Genomic DNA, 20,555 nt, shown 5'->3' on the forward strand with positions numbered 1-20,555 from the left:
TCAACTCTATCTATTCAAAAGTTGAGTATTTAATTTCCGTTGACTTATATCAATATTGACTGAACAATCACATGTAAACCTTAATCGTAATAATGTTTTTGGTGTTGACAATAGAGAAGTCAATTTTTGTTCAGATTTGAAGATGAAGATGAAAACAGAGTAAGAATAGGAGAAGAAGAAGAAAAAAGAAGATGAAAATAAACATTGAACATAAAAATGAAGCAAAAAATGACAAACAAATGGGCAACATTGGAGTTTCTGGATGAGCATTAAAATACAATTTTGGTTGATCAGGTACTTTTGATTCCAATGAGATTATCAATGGAGAAAATAGAAGATTTGATTGTTGTTGGCGTTGATTGAGGTCTAGTTGAGTTAAAGAGTTGTGGTGAGTGTCGCATCGCAATATCATGTGGTCTAATCAAAGGTAAATGTGTTAAGTAAGGATAACCAGCTAAAACGGGATGAATAAAAGCAGGATTGTGAGGTGAATGTTGATTGACCGGGAATCGTCCATAAGGATCTAATCCAGCTGAAGCGGCCATACAAAACGCCGATGCTTCCTTGATCAGGTCAACCTGTTGTCTTTTATAGCGTTTCCTTCGCCTCAAAAATGACCCATTGTCAAACATGTCTTCAGAGGCAGGATCAAGAGTCCAATAGTTGCCTTTACCCGGGTTACCTGGTTCTCTTGGTATCTTGACGAAACAATCATTCAACGACAGATTGTGTCGAATCGAGTTTTGCCACATTGGATATTTTTCCTTATAATACGGGAATCGGGATTTGATGAAATCACAGATTCCACTTAAAGTCAATTTTTTATCTGGAGCTTGCAAGATTGCCATTGTGATTAGTGCGATGTAAGAAAAAGGTGGCTTGGCCTGGTGACCCTTTTTATTTGTCTCTGAGGGTGGTGAAGGTGGTGAGGGCGATGAGGGTGACGAGGAAGAGGTTGATGAAGATGATGAATGATTGCTATTGCTGGTTATACCTGAGTTGCTGGTAGTCGCCGATGTTGTAGTTACAGTTGGAATAGATGTGGTTGTAGATGAAAGAGTTGATGAAGATGATGCTAAGGAAAACGCAAACTGGGAGATTGCCATGATGGAAGCGAACACGAAATCAGAATACAACAAAATGAATCACTAATTTATTTGAATGCAATGATGAACATTGGGAAAAACGTAACATTTTCTGGTGGATGGAGTCTGAAATGTTCACTCCCAGCTACAGTAGTTGAATGCCTAAAGTTAAAGGAGGAGTCAATATAAGGATTGGTTACATTCAAGTTAACCTATACTCTATGGTAGCAAAAGCATTGATACCATTTTTTGTCATCTTCATCATCATCTTCACTGTTACAATTTATTCAAAGATGCCTCCTTTTATCATCTTTCCACTCTTCAATGTTGACATTATCTTATTGTCAAAGGTAATCAAAGTGATCAATCATTATTTTCATTGCAAAAGTTAACTAATTTAATCATTTCTCTACACAGGTACACAACATGAACACAATCGACAATCTTTTTTTTCTTGATTGCTTTTCACCAATGGACACAATTTTTTCACTCAAAGTTGACCTTTTTTTTGGCCAATCACTTTTTCCATTTCTTTCATTTGGATTCAACTTGAAATGTCGGCTCAACTTGTGTTTTTTACTCGCATTTTTTATTCACTTTATTTGGTCGTTTATTACACTAATTAGTAGTAGTTAGTAGTGATTGTTTCCACTTTTCATGTTTATGTTCAGTTCAATGTGCAAAAGATGAAAGAAAGGAAGAAATGTATGAAAAAGGAAAGAGAAATAGTTTGCTCTACTTTTTATTACTATTTGCAGTTAATAGTGATAAGTCTTGAGCTTCTGTTAACATCTTTAATTATATTGTAATACTAAGGTTCTGAGTAAAGAGAGTCAGCTTTACAGGGCTACAGAGGACAGAAAAAAAATAAGCTATCTTGGTTAATTTGTTGCGCTTTAGCTTTACTAATTTGTTTACGACTTTTTGTCTTAACCATAATTCACCAACAATTTTCAACGCTTTTTCCATGTTTACAATATTTACCAGAAAAAGTAAACTTGAAGGAACCATAAATGCCTAACACACACACACATCGTCAAAAGTATCATTTCTTGACCTTTTTTTTGTTGTTTCATCTTTTACTAGACTGCTTGGCTACAAAAAGAGTTTGTGTGAAGGAGAAGAAAAAATGACCTTTAAAGTGACCTTTTCTCACGTCAAATTGTCTCAAGTCAAGTAAAATTAATTGACCTTTTTTTTCCTTTCTTTTCATTACAGATCGTCATTTCCATCACCGTCTTTGAGTCTCATGTCAAGCCGAAGATTTTGAACCGATTCAACCTCATCCGGATTCCAAATCTTCACTGGACCCTTTTGTTTTCATTGACCAAACCAAGCCAGTAAAAATGAGTTAATCATTGAATGAGAATACAAGTTGAAAGAAGCAATTCCATGACAAATTCAATTCGTATGCTTGACTCTTCTCTCAACCCATTATTGCTTTTTTTACCATAAACTAAACAATCTAATTTTACCGATTGTCAACATTTTGCTTTCTGATCAAATTACTTTAACCAGTTTGACTGATTTATTGGTGAAAATTTCAGTTGCTTGGAAAACAAAATGACCCAACAGTTGATTTACCAAAATTCAATTGGTGACAATTTCACATTTCAAGTACAATTTAAATCAAACAAAATGCTGATTCAGTTAATCGCCTTTTTTATCACCCAATCAGACTACAATTAATCCCAAGAAATTAGGTGTGATATGTAAATATTAACAGTAATTTGTATTCTCAAGGTAATAGTTATTACCATCGATATCAGTGTTAAACTAACTAAATAGTCATAATAGTTGGTACTAATTTAGATTGAATTTACCTTTTGGGAATAACATTAATAAAACAATTAAAACCAAATGAACATTAAGATCGACTAAACCAAATTATCTTTGCCTTATAATAACTAACAGTAACATAAAAGTAAACATTTAAGGATAATCTTGAAGAAAGGATAAAATGAAATGATTAGAAGCAAATCAACTTGAAAATGAAAATGAGAATGAAAATTGTTCATTGAAATGATTTTTTGTAAAGTTACCATTTTAATGATAATTTTATTAACTGTTCTCATTTTTACATTTGAATCAACTTGAAAAAGAGTTGAATTTGATGAAATCTAATGAAGATAACGAGGTAAACTAATGATAAATGGTTGAATTGAGCGATGAATATACAGTTATATTATGAAAAGCATGACAGAAGGAAAAGTGAATTGAAAAATGTTTGCCTCTAAACTTTCAAGTATTATCATACAAAAGTATATTAATATTATTACTATTGATATATATTTATGTATTTGAACAGTGAATGTTAACCAGAAATGAAATAACATTTGCAGGACAAAAATGAACACAAAATTGAGTTAAATTTATATCAAGTAAAATGTGATTATAACAGTGATTTACTTGTGTGTACCTGAAAAAGAGTAAAGGCAAAATCGGATTAAGATGAAGATGAAGGATGATTAAATAAACTCAATTGTTTCCCGTTTTAAGTAAAGTCATCATTTTTTTGTTCAAAAAAGAGAGACAGAGAGAGATGAAATTAATATAAAGCCTCTTGAAATAATGATAATGATGAAGGTAAAGGAAAGAGTCAAACGACAATCTAATTTGCTGATTGAAAGTTAATATGGTTATAAACATGATCTAAACAGTATTATGGTCAATTAGGCATAACCGTGATTAAATTAATGAACCAGTTGGGTTACTCGAGACAAGCCAATTGAACAAGTTAATGGTTGGATGGATTGACAATCAAATTTAACCAACATTAAGAGCCAACTTAGACACACTCACACACACAAATAAACAGACAACAGTATCTTATAACTCTTGATTATCATGACAAACATCATCTTATCAAATGATATAAGTTGAATGGTTTCTCAAGGTAAGTTTACAAGTTGAAAGGAAGAAGAAGAAGAAGGAAGATGAAGAAGAAGGGAAGAAAAAACTAAGTGAAGAAGAAGATGATGAAAATGATGTTAATAGATTGAATAGGGAGTGATAAATGCTGTCAATGGGGAGTTGGAAGCTATTGTCAAGTCTCTAAGTGAACGTTTCAACTGTAAATATTGATCAAGTTTTTGCTCCTCTTTCATCTTCCATTCCCTTTCTTTTCATCCCTTCCTCATCATCTACTTTTATTCACTTGAATCTTCTCTTCTTCTCCTCTCTTTTTTTCACCAATTTTCATCCTTACACTTGCCTTTCACTTTGCCTTTCAACCAAATCATTTAATCAACAAATAATTTGCAACTCATCATCATAATGATCGGTATTGTTACAAGTTGTTAAAGATTCACATTTGGTTTGTTGTGTGTAAACAAGTGAACTGCAGTTATTATGATTACCTTTTAGTATCATAATCACCTTTGATTGACCATGAAATTAACAATAAATACCATGATTGTTAACCATTGAAGGTACACAAAGACAGAAGCGACAGATTGGATGAAACAATTTTGTCATTCATTCCTTAAATAATTTTGTTTCCCTCTAACAAAAGGCCTCTTCAAATAGACACAACCAGTAACCAAGGTAAAGATGAGGTTGATGGAGATGTTAATGATGATCATGTTAAAGGATGCTAACTGTAACTAACTGCTAATTTGAATGCACACTCACAATTCACTTGAACAAGAGACACAAACAAAAAAAAGAAGAAGAAGAAGATTGAAAGAAATGGACAAAATGGTAAAGAAAATGAATGTTCATTGTTGACAATGAGGTAACAATGTGATTCCATGTTGATGGTGAAACTGATTGTCTTCTTGTTCATCTTCATCCATTGTAATGATAAGATTTATTGCTTTACCCATTCAATTAACTTTTGATCACAATTGCCTTTTTCGGTTAACAATCTGTTTCCATTTTCCTTGTCACATCTTCAATCAACACCTTAAAAATGTTTAGCCTTCCCTTAATATACACACAATATTTACCTTAATCATTGACACTTTAATCATTATTATTGTCAATAGTTGTGATTCCCTATTATAGTCGATGATATAATGAACGTAAAAATTGATTAAATTGAACAATGAAAGTCGAGTGAAAAGGCCTCGAAAAAAAGAAGAAGAAGAACCCAGAAAAAGAAAAATGTCGTTTTCTTTTTTGGCTAATTTAACAATTTGATTCTTTCGTCTATAAAAGTCGATTGTAAATTAGTCTATTAATCAATCCTATAATCAACATTATTGAACAATTTACTTTGAAAAAATCATCATTGGTTCGCCTTCTTTTCCTTTCCTGCAAACTCCGAGTATTTATTTATATTTACTTGAAATGCGCTTCTGTTTCGTCGAAACTTTACTTTTTGCAAAAGTCTTGATTAGTTGAACAATTAATCAATTAGGTGTTCACAAAGTGATTACAGTGATTGATGGCAAATGATAATGATTGCGTTTGATTAAATGTTTGACAAGTAAAGGAAGGCGAAGATGCTTTTCAAGAGTAAAAACAAAATGATATCAACATGGTAAAGTTAACCATCTTTTTTATCCTGCATCTGGTTTTCCCATCCATTTGATGAGGATGAACAGCATCTTGAGCCAATGTTAAGGGAAGAACAAAAAAACAGGAAAAACAGATAAATGTTTTTATAGAGAGCCTTAAATGTGATGTTATACGGATTTTTTTATAGAACATTCAAGTTTCTTTCTCTCTTTTGCTGAACCTTGTTTCATCCAAAATCATCATTGTAAGTGTTGATGTGAGTTGAGATAAGTTAAGAGGAAAACAAAATTTGAAAGATGAGAGGGAAAAATAGATGAGGATAAAAACACTAGTTTTTCCTCATCTTCCACTTATCCTTTTCTCACTAAACCAATTGACAGGTTACTTCATCTTTAGAGCTCATTTCATGTCCTCAATTGCCACGTTTACTGAGTGTTGCCATCATTGTTCCCATCTTCATCATTGCCATCATCAACATCATAATCAATTGATGAATATACACTTTGTTTTGTTAATACTTTGCTTGCGCCTACAATTTTCATCAATAGTTATTTCAAGAATGTCTCAACAATTTGATAAACTCAATTACAATAACAAACGGCTAATTTGAATGCGATGCAAAAATCGATCCAGAAAAGAGTTCACTTTGTATCAACAATTTTGTCAACACCAATTCAAATTAAAGTCTTGCAATTGCTTATCAACCCGATTTATCGAGAACCGCTTTTGTCTTCATTTACCCAAAAAATTTCAAAAGACAATTGAACATTTTCATTAGATTGAAGCATCCTGGCCTCAAAATTTTTCATTAGAAAAAATTTCAATTCTATTTTAGGTTCGATTCTTTCTGTTGCAAGTAACATTAAGAATGAAATTTGATGTGAACTTTACCAGAAATCTTTTGCTCGAGAAATCGTAATTTTATAAAGATTTTTTGTTTCCATTTTAAGACATTTGCAGCTGAAATTTGGCCAACCTGAGAAATGGCTTCTTTGCTGTTACCTTTTACCTATTTTGAGTGAATATCGCAAATAAGGTCAATTATGAAGATGTCAATGTTTTCAAAGGTTTCCATTAATGTCTTTGATTAATAATACAAAGATGTAACTTAATCTGTAACAAGCAATGATCATTATGCTGATTAAGGGCAACATTGTAAGGTTAAACAAGATAAATGATTATTAGTTATTAACCGAAATGAAAAGCCCATTGAATCAACTTTTGTCCAACAAAGGCATTGAATAACTTTTAACTATTAATGATTAACATTAATATTATCATTACATTTAACCGTCTTACTTTGACATGCAACTATTGTATCAATTACAGTTATTGTAAAACAAAAGCAAAGGTTAAAGGTACAAAAAGGGAGAAAAATGTTGAACAGAAAACGCGAAAAGTTGATGATGAAGGAAACAAAAATATTAATGTTGGCCATTTATGAAGGTTTTGCTTGATTTTTGGTCATATACAAAGGTTAACAATTGGCTATATTAAACCAGATTAAGAGAGGAAACCTTATTCAAGATGAAAGATTAGTCTTGAAACATTTTTTGCGGTAATATTGTTTGTTGTAATTGTACGATGACAACAATAACTCAATGAATATCATGTTATTCCTAATGTCAGTACTCTTATACAATAATCAAACACTTCAAGATGAGTTATAAGCTGAAAGAAATCGTTTCTTACCTTTTCCACTTTTTGTTTTCCCGTTTCATCTTCAATTTGCATTGTTACCCATTGCCTTTACAAAGTGTATAACGAAAGGAAAGGAGAAAAGGTTTTCGGATGAAATCAGCTAATCCAAAGATATATATTTATATACAAGTTTCAAGAGTCCTTCAAGTATCATTCACCAAATGTACAATTATTTTCATCTTCAATGTTTTTCATGAAATGATAGGTTGGCACAAAGAGCCAAAAGGAAAGGTGAATTTGGGTGTAAAATGAAACATTTTGCAACCCTAAATATACAGTATTCATTTCATTGAAATCATCTTTTCTTTGCAACTCAATTCGATGCTTATTACTTGATTATCAATTGTTGGTAAAGGACACTTGAGATGACAATAAAGCTTGATATGAATCAGCTTTGCTGCTTATTTTGTTTTCATTTTTTTTTTTGGAAATTTTTTTCTTTCATTTTTTGCCATTTCTGGTTTCACTTTAATGCGACACAATTTGTATTGATTTAATGTTTTTTAATTAATTGAATCTTCATGTGTTGACAAGCTTTGTCTGTTGAATGTATAAATATCTTGAATTCATTGGATTGATTAATTTGTTTCAAAGTTTAATTTGTCTTTGATTATTTTTACCTTTTTACTGATCAACTTGTTACTTGATAGTTTTGCCTTTTTTTTGTCCTCTTTCGAGGATTGTCTTTGATATTGTTGGTTTGCTTTAATGATCAGTGAAAATGTTTTATTTGCTCAGTCTTTGATTTAGTTTGATTCATCAATATTATTATTTCATCTAATTGAAAATGCGTTTGCTTGGTTGATCAATCCAAGGTAATTGTGAAGTTATTTTGTCTCTCCTTCAACGAAACCTTTTCTTCCTTTTCATTTTATTTGTTCAATCAAAACACAAACAATTAATGTTTAATCAAGTGAACAGGTTAATAGTAATGTTATTTGTGCTTTTCATAATAATAACAAGCTAATGGTAGATTTTATTACAACGCATTCAAAGTGAAAAGTTATCAAGCTAAGTTTATGCATTGTTGCGCCAAATTGAACATTTTTGTTGGCATTCATTGGGAGAAACCATTTTATATTGATTGAAAGTTTGTTTTCAAAAACTCCAATTCACTGATGATTTAATCAAAAATGGATTAAGTAGTAGATTAAGAGTGAAAATTTTGATATATTTATTGAACAGTTCCGTGTTTAAAAGAATGAATATTTCAATAAAAACATTTGTTTGTTGAACAGAGATTTCATAAAATATTTAAGGGAATTCTTGTGTTTTATAAGAGATTAATGTTTCATTCCCAGTAAAATGCTAGAAATATTTGCTTCCGAATTTGGCGTAATTTCCGAATTTATTTCTTTCACTGGATTTCCACAGTTGATCAAAAGGTTTTGGGACATTTTTTGCGTTTAATTTTTCAAGTTTTAAATCATAACTCAAAGTTGAACCTTACAATGAGCTTTGAGAATTGCAACGATTATCATGAGCAAATTTTTTTACATTACGGATAGTTTCGTCAGCACTCCATTATCTGTTTCGATTTTTGTCTTATCAATAAATGTTTCATGGCCTTAATTATTCTACTTATCTTAAACAGCGAATCGCAAAATATATTCAACATCCTGATAAAAGCAACTTAACTGCTCGACTTTTGATCAATGCTGCCATCTAGGTGAACTAAAGGGGGAAACAAAAAATCTTTTTCAAAGTAAAATTGATTCACAAACTCTTGCGACTTTAGGACAAAGCAGATTTGTTCAAAAGTTAATCTCCGATACCGGGAATCGAACCCGGGCCTTCTGGGTGAAAGCCAGATATCCTAACCACTAGACTATATCGGACGAGCCTTACATCAAGTGCAATTCTGGGAGATAATAAATGTGAATCATTTCTTTAAACAGTCTTAATATCCAATTTTCAATTTGTAAATTTTATCACTTTAATAATTGTTGGTAGCAGATTCAGATCTAAATGGCTAATCAATGTTATTGCTCGAAAAATGAAACGAATAAATGTGATTTACTATTAAACAGATAATCTTGCAACTTGACAATTGTTATTGTGTTGGTAAATGCTATATGACTCGTCATGCTTGTGTCTAAATGTTTTTAGCAATTTATTATCATATATTTGCTGCTAGTGAATTTCATTTATTGTTACCAAGTTGATATCTCAATTGACCCTGAGTTGGATTGGTGTTATGATTTAAAATTATCTAATTATAATTGACGATGGAAACCAGAAGAATAAATAAATATTTTTGTTTCATATTGAACAGTGTAATAATATTGAATTAATTTGTTGCCTTGTTTTCATTAAAGGTTCAAGCTTGTAAGTGAATAAACTGTCATCAAATCAATTCTAACAATAAATTGAACCATCTTTGTCTCCATCAAACTAACAGTTTTAATCATTTTTGGTTGGTTACCAGATTTTTGGCATTATCATTGCTTTGTTTCTTGGTTGCAATGGACAAGAATCATCTCATGTTGTGATATTTGAAATGATTACTTATTTCTGTTATTGTTATTAATATCCTTGTCAATAAGATAAATGATCAGCATTTGACGTCAACCAAAAAGAAAGGTTTCAATTCAGGAAAAACAAAGAAAACGAATTAGTATTTTCCAAAAAATTGCTAATTTTATCGAGCTAAGGCCACTTTTAAGGAATAGCTATTTATCGTGTAAAGATATTAACTTGAGCTGATAAACATTGACAATTTGCTCAGAAAAGTTGGAGTAAAATTATCAAGTTTTTGTATCGACTTAGTGAATCACAAGATTCAGTGAACTTTCAGGCGAGACCAAAAACAGGATTCATAACAAAAGGATAACAGGCCAAGAATCAATAATCTAAATCAGTTACGTGATTGAATTTAAATCACGATGAAGCATATTATTGATTTCAGTGTCTCTCTTTCCATTGTTATCGTTGAAGGTAAAGATCATGAAGATTGATTCATATTTTGCCCTTGCACAAAGCACAGCCAGCAACCACATAATACTGGCAAAGAATCAGCACAATGGCAACACCATTGAATAATCCATCACTTTCAGGTTAATATGGTTCAGCTGTAGTTGGAGACAAAACACAAAACAAAAAGGGTGAATTGCACGTAAGATCAATTACTCAATCTAGAAGAGAAGAGAAAATTAGATGGATTGACTTTTGAGTATAAATAATAAGTTATGTGAATCTGATTCTCAAAATTGGTGGTTCTTCCATTATTATTACCACTGCAATTGCGGATCATTAACGAAAATGAGCTTTTTGTTGTACACAGTTGCTCTAAATTTGCTAGTGCTGGCTGTTTCAGCTAATCATTCAGCTCCAATTGAAACTGGTCAATTGACAAGTGTCTTCAAGCCACCAACAGCTGCCAAAGTATATAACTCTTGTGGTAGCGCTTGTCCTCCAACTTGTGCCAATCCTGAGCCTAAATTTTGTATCCTAGTATGCAAGGCTGACTGGTTCTGTCCTAAAGACTACTATTTAAACTCGGCTGGTAACTGCGTTCTTAAAGAGTACTGTGACAATGTTCAACCAACTCCGGATCCAGTACCTTTACCTCAACCATTCCCAACATATCCATTCCCACGACCATTCCCTCGACCATTCCCTCGACCCTTGCCCAGACCATTTCCAAGACCTTTTCCAGTTCCATTTCCAGAACCATTCGTCCAAAATGTAACCGAAGTTTCAGATGATTTTGGTCGATTCCCTGAATGGCCTAGTTTCCAATCCTTTGAGCCAGTGGAAAGCCCTCAAATTAGGTTGTCATCTTATCCAACTTTACCAAGCTTCCAAATATCTCCAATCAATTACAATGCGACTGCTGTAGCCAATGGAGCTCCAATCCCACCACCGGCTGTAGTTCGTACCAGTGGGTCTAATGCACCTTACATTCCAAGCCCACCAATGGTACCACAGATCAAACCCCTGATTGATTTGGATCCAACTGTTACTCGACCTGTACTTCGAGTTAGCAAAGAACAGTCATCTGAAGATGAGAAATAATAAAATTGTAAATTGGATCAACTTAATTTATACTCAATCACATTGATTGCGATGCTAAATAGAGTTTCTGTTATTTACAAAAATCCATCGCGATATTTTACTAAATAATTGAGTTGTAATTTGCTCAAACTCTAACAAAGAAAACTCAGTCTTTCTCTTGTCAGATACATTAAATTTGTATTGAAATCTAGAGATTGCTCAAATAAATGATCAACTAAGCAATTAAATAAACATAAAACCTTACAATTTGGAGAAACACTGAAAAATTTTCGCTTGAAAGGGTGCAAATGAACTCTTGCAACAGAAAAGGAGAAAGCAAGTGAATAAAATTGTTTTTAATGTGACCAGAGATGATTTTATGCTGGAGAATCAGCATATTGTGACTTTCAACTAATTGATATTAAAATAACAGTTAGCAGTTAATAAAAATTGCAATAAATGAAATAGAAGCAAAATCTTGAGAGACTCTCATACAAGTAGCTATTAAATCTCAACCTGCTAATTTCTGGTTCTAGAAAAGTTATCTAAAACTAGGTCAGACGATCGATCGTCAATATCGGAGCGTGCAGCTCGAGAATACTGAGGCCAAATACAGAATTGACCTTGAGCGTTTGAATTTATGCTGCATGAAAGCGTAAAATGAAAAAAACAAACAGCATTTTAGACTAAATTCTCTTTATTTCTGAATATATGATCATAAAACATATAAGCGTAATAATTCATTACAAATTTAGAACATCAAAGAAACTTTCATAGGAATTTTAGACATCATGGCTGGAATAATTCCTTGCTTAACTGGACTTTTACCAGGTTTTGAGCCATTTCCGGATGCTGAGCTTGCTGCAGCTGAGGCTGCTGCTGAATTACCTTGACTGTTTCCTTGTTTGCCACTTTTCTTGGCGTTTCCATTGCCGGCTCCACCTGTTGCCGCTCCACTTGAACTTGCACTGCCGTGATTATTTTGTCCATTTCCTTTATTTTTATTAGATCCTGTTGCTGAACCAGCACTTGATCCTGTATTGTTCACTTTGTTACCACTACCATTTGAAGTTCCTCCTGACGCTGCTGAGCTTGATGATGCATTGTTACCATTATTTCCTCCGTTGTTATTGCTTCCGTTTGAAGATGCACCTGAAGTTGCTGCTGCTGCTGATGTTGCGGCACTTGATCCTGAACCGTTACCATTATTTCCTCCGTTGTTATCGCTTCCGTTTGAAGATGCACCTGAGGCTGCTGCGGCTGATGATGCTGCTGAGCTTGATGATCCATTGTTACCATTATTTCCTCCGTTGTTATCGCTTCCGTTTGAAGATGCACCTGAGGCTGCTGCGGCTGATGATGCTGCTGAGCTTGATGATCCATTGTTACCATTATTTCCTCCGTTGTTATCGCTTCCGTTTGAAGATGCACCTGAGGCTGCTGCGGCTGATGATGCTGCTGAGCTTGATGATCCATTGTTACCATTATTTCCTCCGTTGTTATCGCTTCCGTTTGAAGATGCACCTGAGGCTGCTGCGGCTGATGATGCTGCTGAGCTTGATGATCCATTGTTACCATTATTTCCTCCGTTGTTATCGCTTCCGTTTGAAGATGCACCTGAGGCTGCTGCGGCTGATGATGCTGCTGAGCTTGATGATCCATTGTTACCATTATTTCCTCCGTTGTTATCGCTTCCGTTTGAAGATGCACCTGAGGCTGCTGCGGCTGATGATGCTGCTGAGCTTGATGATCCATTGTTACCATTATTTCCTCCGTTGTTATCGCTTCCGTTTGAAGATGCACCTGAGGCTGCTGCGGCTGATGATGCTGCTGAGCTTGATGATCCATTGTTACCATTATTTCCTCCGTTGTTATCGCTTCCGTTTGAAGATGCACCTGAGGCTGCTGCGGCTGATGATGCTGCTGAGCTTGATGATCCATTGTTACCATTATTTCCTCCGTTGTTATCGCTTCCGTTTGAAGATGCACCTGAGGCTGCTGCGGCTGATGATGCTGCTGAGCTTGATGATCCATTGTTACCATTATTTCCTCCGTTGTTATCGCTTCCGTTTGAAGATGCACCTGAGGCTGCTGCGGCTGATGATGCTGCTGAGCTTGATGATCCATTGTTACCATTATTTCCTCCGTTGTTATCGCTTCCGTTTGAAGATGCACCTGAGGCTGCTGCGGCTGATGATGCTGCTGAGCTTGATGATCCATTGTTACCATTATTTCCTCCGTTGTTATCGCTTCCGTTTGAAGATGCACCTGAGGCTGCTGCGGCTGATGATGCTGCTGAGCTTGATGATCCATTGTTACCATTATTTCCTCCGTTGTTATCGCTTCCGTTTGAAGATGCACCTGAGGCTGCTGCGGCTGATGATGCTGCTGAGCTTGATGATCCATTGTTACCATTATTTCCTCCGTTGTTATCGCTTCCGTTTGAAGATGCACCTGAGGCTGCTGCGGCTGATGATGCTGCTGAGCTTGATGATCCATTGTTACCATTATTTCCTCCGTTGTTATCGCTTCCGTTTGAAGATGCACCTGAGGCTGCTGCGGCTGATGATGCTGCTGAGCTTGATGATCCATTGTTACCATTATTTCCTCCGTTGTTATCGCTTCCGTTTGAAGATGCACCTGAGGCTGCTGCGGCTGATGATGCTGCTGAGCTTGATGATCCATTGTTACCATTATTTCCTCCGTTGTTATCGCTTCCGTTTGAAGATGCACCTGAGGCTGCTGCGGCTGATGATGCTGCTGAGCTTGATGATCCATTGTTACCATTATTTCCTCCGTTGTTATCGCTTCCGTTTGAAGATGCACCTGAGGCTGCTGCGGCTGATGATGCTGCTGAGCTTGATGATCCATTGTTACCATTATTTCCTCCGTTGTTATCGCTTCCGTTTGAAGATGCACCTGAGGCTGCTGCGGCTGATGATGCTGCTGAGCTTGATGATCCATTGTTACCATTATTTCCTCCGTTGTTATCGCTTCCGTTTGAAGATGCACCTGAGGCTGCTGCGGCTGATGATGCTGCTGAGCTTGATGATCCATTGTTACCATTATTTCCTCCGTTGTTATCGCTTCCGTTTGAAGATGCACCTGAGGCTGCTGCGGCTGATGATGCTGCTGAGCTTGATGATCCATTGTTACCATTATTTCCTCCGTTGTTATCGCTTCCGTTTGAAGATGCACCTGAGGCTGCTGCGGCTGATGATGCTGCTGAGCTTGATGATCCATTGTTACCATTATTTCCTCCGTTGTTATCGCTTCCGTTTGAAGATGCACCTGAGGCTGCTGCGGCTGATGATGCTGCTGAGCTTGATGATCCATTGTTACCATTATTTCCTCCGTTGTTATCGCTTCCGTTTGAAGATGCACCTGAGGCTGCTGCGGCTGATGATGCTGCTGAGCTTGATGATCCATTGTTACCATTATTTCCTCCGTTGTTATCGCTTCCGTTTGAAGATGCACCTGAGGCTGCTGCGGCTGATGATGCTGCTGAGCTTGATGATCCATTGTTACCATTATTTCCTCCGTTGTTATCGCTTCCGTTTGAAGATGCACCTGAGGCTGCTGCGGCTGATGATGCTGCTGAGCTTGATGATCCATTGTTACCATTATTTCCTCCGTTGTTATCGCTTCCGTTTGAAGATGCACCTGAGGCTGCTGCGGCTGATGATGCTGCTGAGCTTGATGATCCATTGTTACCATTATTTCCTCCGTTGTTATCGCTTCCGTTTGAAGATGCACCTGAGGCTGCTGCGGCTGATGATGCTGCTGAGCTTGATGATCCATTGTTACCATTATTTCCTCCGTTGTTATCGCTTCCGTTTGAAGATGCACCTGAGGCTGCTGCGGCTGATGATGCTGCTGAGCTTGATGATCCATTGTTACCATTATTTCCTCCGTTGTTATCGCTTCCGTTTGAAGATGCACCTGAGGCTGCTGCGGCTGATGATGCTGCTGAGCTTGATGATCCATTGTTACCATTATTTCCTCCGTTGTTATCGCTTCCGTTTGAAGATGCACCTGAGGCTGCTGCGGCTGATGATGCTGCTGAGCTTGATGATCCATTGTTACCATTATTTCCTCCGTTGTTATCGCTTCCGTTTGAAGATGCACCTGAGGCTGCTGCGGCTGATGATGCTGCTGAGCTTGATGATCCATTGTTACCATTGTTGTTATCGCTACCGTTGTCAGTTCCTTCTGAAGATGATGAACCTGCTGACGATGCTGCTGAAGATGATGCTGCTGCACTTGATCCTGAACCGTTGTTTCCTCCGTTGTTATCGCTGCCGTTAGATGAACCTGCTGATGATGCTGCTGAAGATGATGCTGCTGCATTTGATCCTGAACCGTTGTTTCCTCCGTTGTTATCGCTGCCGTTAGATGAACCTGCTGATGATGCTGCTGAAGATGATGCTGCTGCACTTGATCCTGAACCGTTGTTTCCTCCGTTGTTATCGCTACCGTTGTCAGATCCTTCTGAAGATGATGAACCTGCTGACGATGCTGCTGAAGATGATGCTGCTGCACTTGATCCTGAACCGTTGTTTCCTCCGTTGTTATCGCTTTCGTTTGAAGATGCACCTGAGGCTGCTGTGGCTGATGATGCTGCTGAGCTTGATGATCCATTGTTACCATTATTTCCTCCGTTGTTATCGCTTCCGTTTGAAGATGCACCTGAGGCTGCTGCGGCTGATGATGCTGCTGAGCTTGATGATCCATTGTTACCACCGTTGTTATCGCTACCGTTGTCAGATGCTTCTGAAGATGATGAACCTGCTGACGATGCTGCTGAAGATGATGCTGCTGCACTTGATCCTGAACCGTTGTTTCCTCCATTGTTATCGCTGCCGTTAGATGAACCTGCTGATGATGCTGCTGAAGATGATGCTGCTGCACTTGATCCTGAACCGTTGTTTCCTCCGTTGTTATCGCTGCCGTTAGATGAACCTGCTGATGATGCTGCTGAAGAAGATGCTGCAGCACTTGATTCTGAACCGTTGTTTCCTCCGTTGTTATCGCTTTCGTTTGAAGATGCACCTGAGGCTGCTGCGGCTGATGATGCTGCTGAGCTTGATGATCCATTGTTACCATTATTTCCTCCGTTGTTATCGCTTCCGTTTGAAGATGCACCTGAGGCTGCTGCGGCTGATGATGCTGCTGAGCTTGATGATCCATTGTTACCATTATTTCCTCCGTTGTTATCGCTTCCGTTTGAAGATGCACCTGAGGCTGCTGCGGCTGATGATGCTGCTGAGCTTGATGATCCATTGTTACCATTATTTCCTCCGTTGTTATCGCTTCCGTTTGAAGATGCACCTGAGGCTGCTGCGGCTGATGATGCTGCTGAGCTTGATGATCCATTGTTACCATTGTTGTTATCGCTACCGTTGTCAGATCCTTCTGAAGATGATGAACCTGCTGACGATGCTGCTGAAGATGATGCTGCTGCACTTGATCCTGAACCGTTGTTTCCTCCGTTGTTATCGCTGCCGTTAGATGAACCTGCTGATGATGCTGCTGAAGATGATGCTGCTGCACTTGATCCTGAACCGTTGTTTCCTCCGTTGTTATCGCTACCGTTGTCAGATGCTTCTGAAGATGATGAACCTGCTGACGATGCTGCTGAAGATGATGCTGCTGCACTTGATCCTGAACCGTTGTTTCCTCCATTGTTATCGCTGCCGTTAGATGAACCTGCTGATGATGCTGCTGAAGATGATGCTGCTGCACTTGATCCTGAACCGTTGTTTCCTCCGTTGTTATCGCTGCCGTTAGATGAACCTGCTGATGATGCTGCTGAAGAAGATGCTGCAGCACTTGATTCTGAACCGTTGTTTCCTCCGTTGTTATCGCTTTCGTTTGAAGATGCACCTGAGGCTGCTGCGGCTGATGATGCTGCTGAGCTTGATGATCCATTGTTACCATTATTTCCTCCGTTGTTATCGCTTCCGTTTGAAGATGCACCTGAGGCTGCTGCGGCTGATGATGCTGCTGAGCTTGATGATCCATTGTTACCATTATTTCCTCCGTTGTTATCGCTTCCGTTTGAAGATGCACCTGAGGCTGCTGCGGCTGATGATGCTGCTGAGCTTGATGATCCATTGTTACCATTATTTCCTCCGTTGTTATCGCTTCCGTTTGAAGATGCACCTGAGGCTGCTGCGGCTGATGATGCTGCTGAGCTTGATGATCCATTGTTACCATTGTTGTTATCGCTACCGTTGTCAGATCCTTCTGAAGATGATGAACCTGCTGACGATGCTGCTGAAGATGATGCTGCTGCACTTGATCCTGAACCGTTGTTTCCTCCGTTGTTATCGCTGCCGTTAGATGAACCTGCTGATGATGCTGCTGAAGATGATGCTGCTGCACTTGATCCTGAACCGTTGTTTCCTCCGTTGTTATCGCTACCGTTGTCAGATGCTTCTGAAGATGATGAACCTGCTGACGATGCTGCTGAAGATGATGCTGCTGCACTTGATCCTGAACCGTTGTTTCCTCCGTTGTTATCGCTACCGTTGTCAGTTCCTTCTGAAGATGATGAACCTGCTGATGATGCTGCTGAAGATGATGCTGCTGCACTTGATCCTGAACCGTTGTTTCCTCCGTTGTTATCGCTACCGTTGTCAGATGCTTCTGAAGATGATGAACCTGCTGACGATGCTGCTGAAGATGATGCTGCTGCACTTGATCCTGAACCGTTGTTTCCTCCGTTGTTATCGCTACCGTTGTCAGTTCCTTCTGAAGATGATGAACCTGCTGATGATGCTGCTGAAGATGATGCTGCTGCACTTGATCCTGAACCGTTGTTTCCTCCGTTGTTATCGCTACCGTTGTCAGATGCTTCTGAAGATGATGAACCTGCTGACGATGCTGCTGAAGATGATGCTGCTGCACTTGATCCTGAACCGTTGTTTCCTCCGTTGTTATCGCTACCGTTGTCAGATGCTTCTGAAGATGATGAACCTGCTGACGATGCTGCTGAAGATGATGCTGCTGCACTTGATCCTGAACCGTTGTTTCCTCCGTTGTTATCGCTACCGTTGTCAGTTCCTTCTGAAGATGATGAACCTGCTGATGATGCTGCTGAAGATGATGCTGCTGCACTTGATCCTGAACCGTTGTTTCCTCCGTTGTTATCGCTACCGTTGTCAGATCCTTCTGAAGATGATGAACCTGCTGACGATGCTGCTGAAGATGATGCTGCTGCACTTGATCCTGAACCGTTGTTTCCTCCGTTGTTATCGCTGCCGTTAGATGAACCTGCTGATGATGCTGCTGAAGATGATGCTGCTGCACTTGATCCTGAACCGTTGTTTCCTCCGTTGTTATCGCTACCGTTGTCAGATGCTTCTGAAGATGATGAACCTGCTGACGATGCTGCTGAAGATGATGCTGCTGCACTTGATCCTGAACCGTTGTTTCCTCCGTTGTTATCGCTACCGTTGTCAGTTCCTTCTGAAGATGATGAACCTGCTGATGATGCTGCTGAAGATGATGCTGCTGCACTTGATCCTGAACCGTTGTTTCCTCCGTTGTTATCGCTACCGTTGTCAGATGCTTCTGAAGATGATGAACCTGCTGACGATGCTGCTGAAGATGATGCTGCTGCACTTGATCCTGAACCGTTGTTTCCTTCGTTGTTATCGCTACCGTTGTCAGTTCCTTCTGAAGATGATGAACCTGCTGATGATGCTGCTGAAGATGATGCTGCTGCACTTGATCCTGAACCGTTGTTTCCTCCGTTGTTATCGCTGCCGTTAGATGAGCCTCCTTTTGATGCTGCTGAAGATGATGTTGCGGCTCTTGATCCTGAACCGTTATCATTTTTGCCGTAATCGTTTCCTCCGTTGTTATTTTCACCGTCTGATGATGAACCTGTTGCTGCATTTGATCTTTCATTACTTCCATTATCGACGCTGCCTTCATTGTTATCAGCTTGATTACCAGTTTCAGCTTGCGATTCGTTTGCAACGTTTTGAGAATTTTCTGCGTTTGCGTTGTTTGCATTTCCAGCTGATGCATCTGCTGTTGTTTCTGCAGTTGATTCATTGTTTTCATAACCTAAGCCGCCATCGTCTCCATCGTTTTCATTGTCTCCATTAGATCCGTCATTGGTCGTTGCTCCTGCAGCGGCACTAGCTGCGGATGCGGCACCTGAATTTCCGTCACTTCCTCCAGTCTCTGTAATTGCGTTGGAACCAGCAAAAGCGTTGCTACCACTCATTACATTTGAGATCATTCCCATCGGCATATTCACGTCCACTTCCATGTCTTCCATTGGGCTTATAGATCGGGTAGAAACATAACTAGTTGCTGTTATAGCAAGAATTAGTAAATTCAAATACATTTTAAAAACCATTTTGAAGTTTTTGTTTTTTAACTTTGCTTATCTCAAGTTGAGATGATATGATTTTCTGTTATCGCAGTGCTGGGTTTTATAGTAACTTTTATGGCGTCTGATTAAACATATTTTCAATTTGGAAACGGAAATACATCCAAATAACAGACTCTTTGTTTGAGTTACTTTATTTGTTCTTGACTGCACGGCTTCTAAGCAAAATGCAGGTAGAAGTTAGTGGTTACTCGAATATCAACATTATTAACGGCATCTGGTTAAAGGTTAAACGCTTTTACAGTTTGAAATCGAATACAGATAATTTCTTTGTTCAATCATCTGTATTTACCGTGGAATTTAGCTCATCAAAATAAACAATAGTCAGCAATTAGCAATTATAAACATTAAAAAAAACAGTCTTTAAATGTCATTGTAATATTTGCCCAAGCGTCTCATCATCAACATTATCATGAATTTTACAACATGTTTGTGGTGTGTTGTGTTTTTTGTGAAAAAAACTCATCTAAACACTAGCATTAAATTTTCAAATGAAATCGCAAGATTAATTGTCTGAGTGTAGTTATAAAATGTTTTGCAAGTTCATCAGTCTCACTAGAAATATAAATAATAACTGATTTATGCTTTTTAATCTCTAGTTTAGTCATTAAATCTGAATTTCTCAGAAAAAATTGTTTTTGCATTTCAATTGCAATCGTCAGACATGAGTATTGTTTTTGAAGATATTTTAATTGACGTGTTTTGTTTCTTGATTTATGACTAACCTGTTTTTTTTTGTTTTTTAATTAAGTTTATTCAGCAAAGAGTAATGAAGTCAATACAAATATTCAAATAAAGTGTTTGAATCATCAGTTGAGAGCTACAATAACTGTAAAAATATTCATATTTATCATTTTATAAAAGTTTGATAAAACTTTCATTATGTTTTAATGGACCGG

At 37.6% G+C, this 20,555-nt stretch overlaps 2 protein-coding genes and 1 non-coding gene across 3 annotated transcripts; all 3 read right to left on the reverse strand.

Moving 5' to 3' along the window:
- Positions 1-290: 290 nt before the first annotated feature.
- On the reverse strand, positions 291-1,106 carry LOC107367574 (forkhead box protein D3-A-like). The gene has a single exon (XM_015935305.3). It carries the CDS (start codon positions 1,104-1,106, stop codon positions 291-293), a length of 816 nt encoding a protein of 271 aa, XP_015790791.1.
- A 7,910-nt stretch (positions 1,107-9,016) lies between these two features.
- Positions 9,017-9,088, reverse strand: TRNAE-UUC (transfer RNA glutamic acid (anticodon UUC)). Its single transcript has one exon. It is a non-coding gene; the product is annotated as a tRNA-Glu (tRNA).
- A 2,837-nt stretch (positions 9,089-11,925) lies between these two features.
- LOC107367565 (uncharacterized) lies at positions 11,926-19,666 on the reverse strand. Its single transcript, XM_015935277.3, has one exon. It carries the CDS (start codon positions 19,621-19,623, stop codon positions 11,998-12,000), a length of 7,626 nt encoding a protein of 2,541 aa, XP_015790763.2. The 5' UTR covers positions 19,624-19,666; the 3' UTR covers positions 11,926-11,997.
- Between the last annotated feature and the right edge of the window lie 889 nt (positions 19,667-20,555).

This window comes from Tetranychus urticae, chromosome 2 (genome assembly GCF_039701765.1).
Source record: "Tetranychus urticae isolate SD_2017Ah chromosome 2, NJAU_TeUrti_SD_1.0, whole genome shotgun sequence".
Lineage (NCBI taxonomy): Eukaryota > Metazoa > Arthropoda > Arachnida > Trombidiformes > Tetranychidae > Tetranychus > Tetranychus urticae.

What these genes read in the sequence shown, in the direction of transcription:
- LOC107367574 (XM_015935305.3), bottom strand. Translation starts at nt 1,106, where the DNA reads ATGGCAATCTCCCAGTTTGCGTTTTCCTTAGCATCATCTTCATCAACT.
- LOC107367565 (XM_015935277.3), bottom strand. Translation starts at nt 19,623, where the DNA reads ATGGTTTTTAAAATGTATTTGAATTTACTAATTCTTGCTATAACAGCA.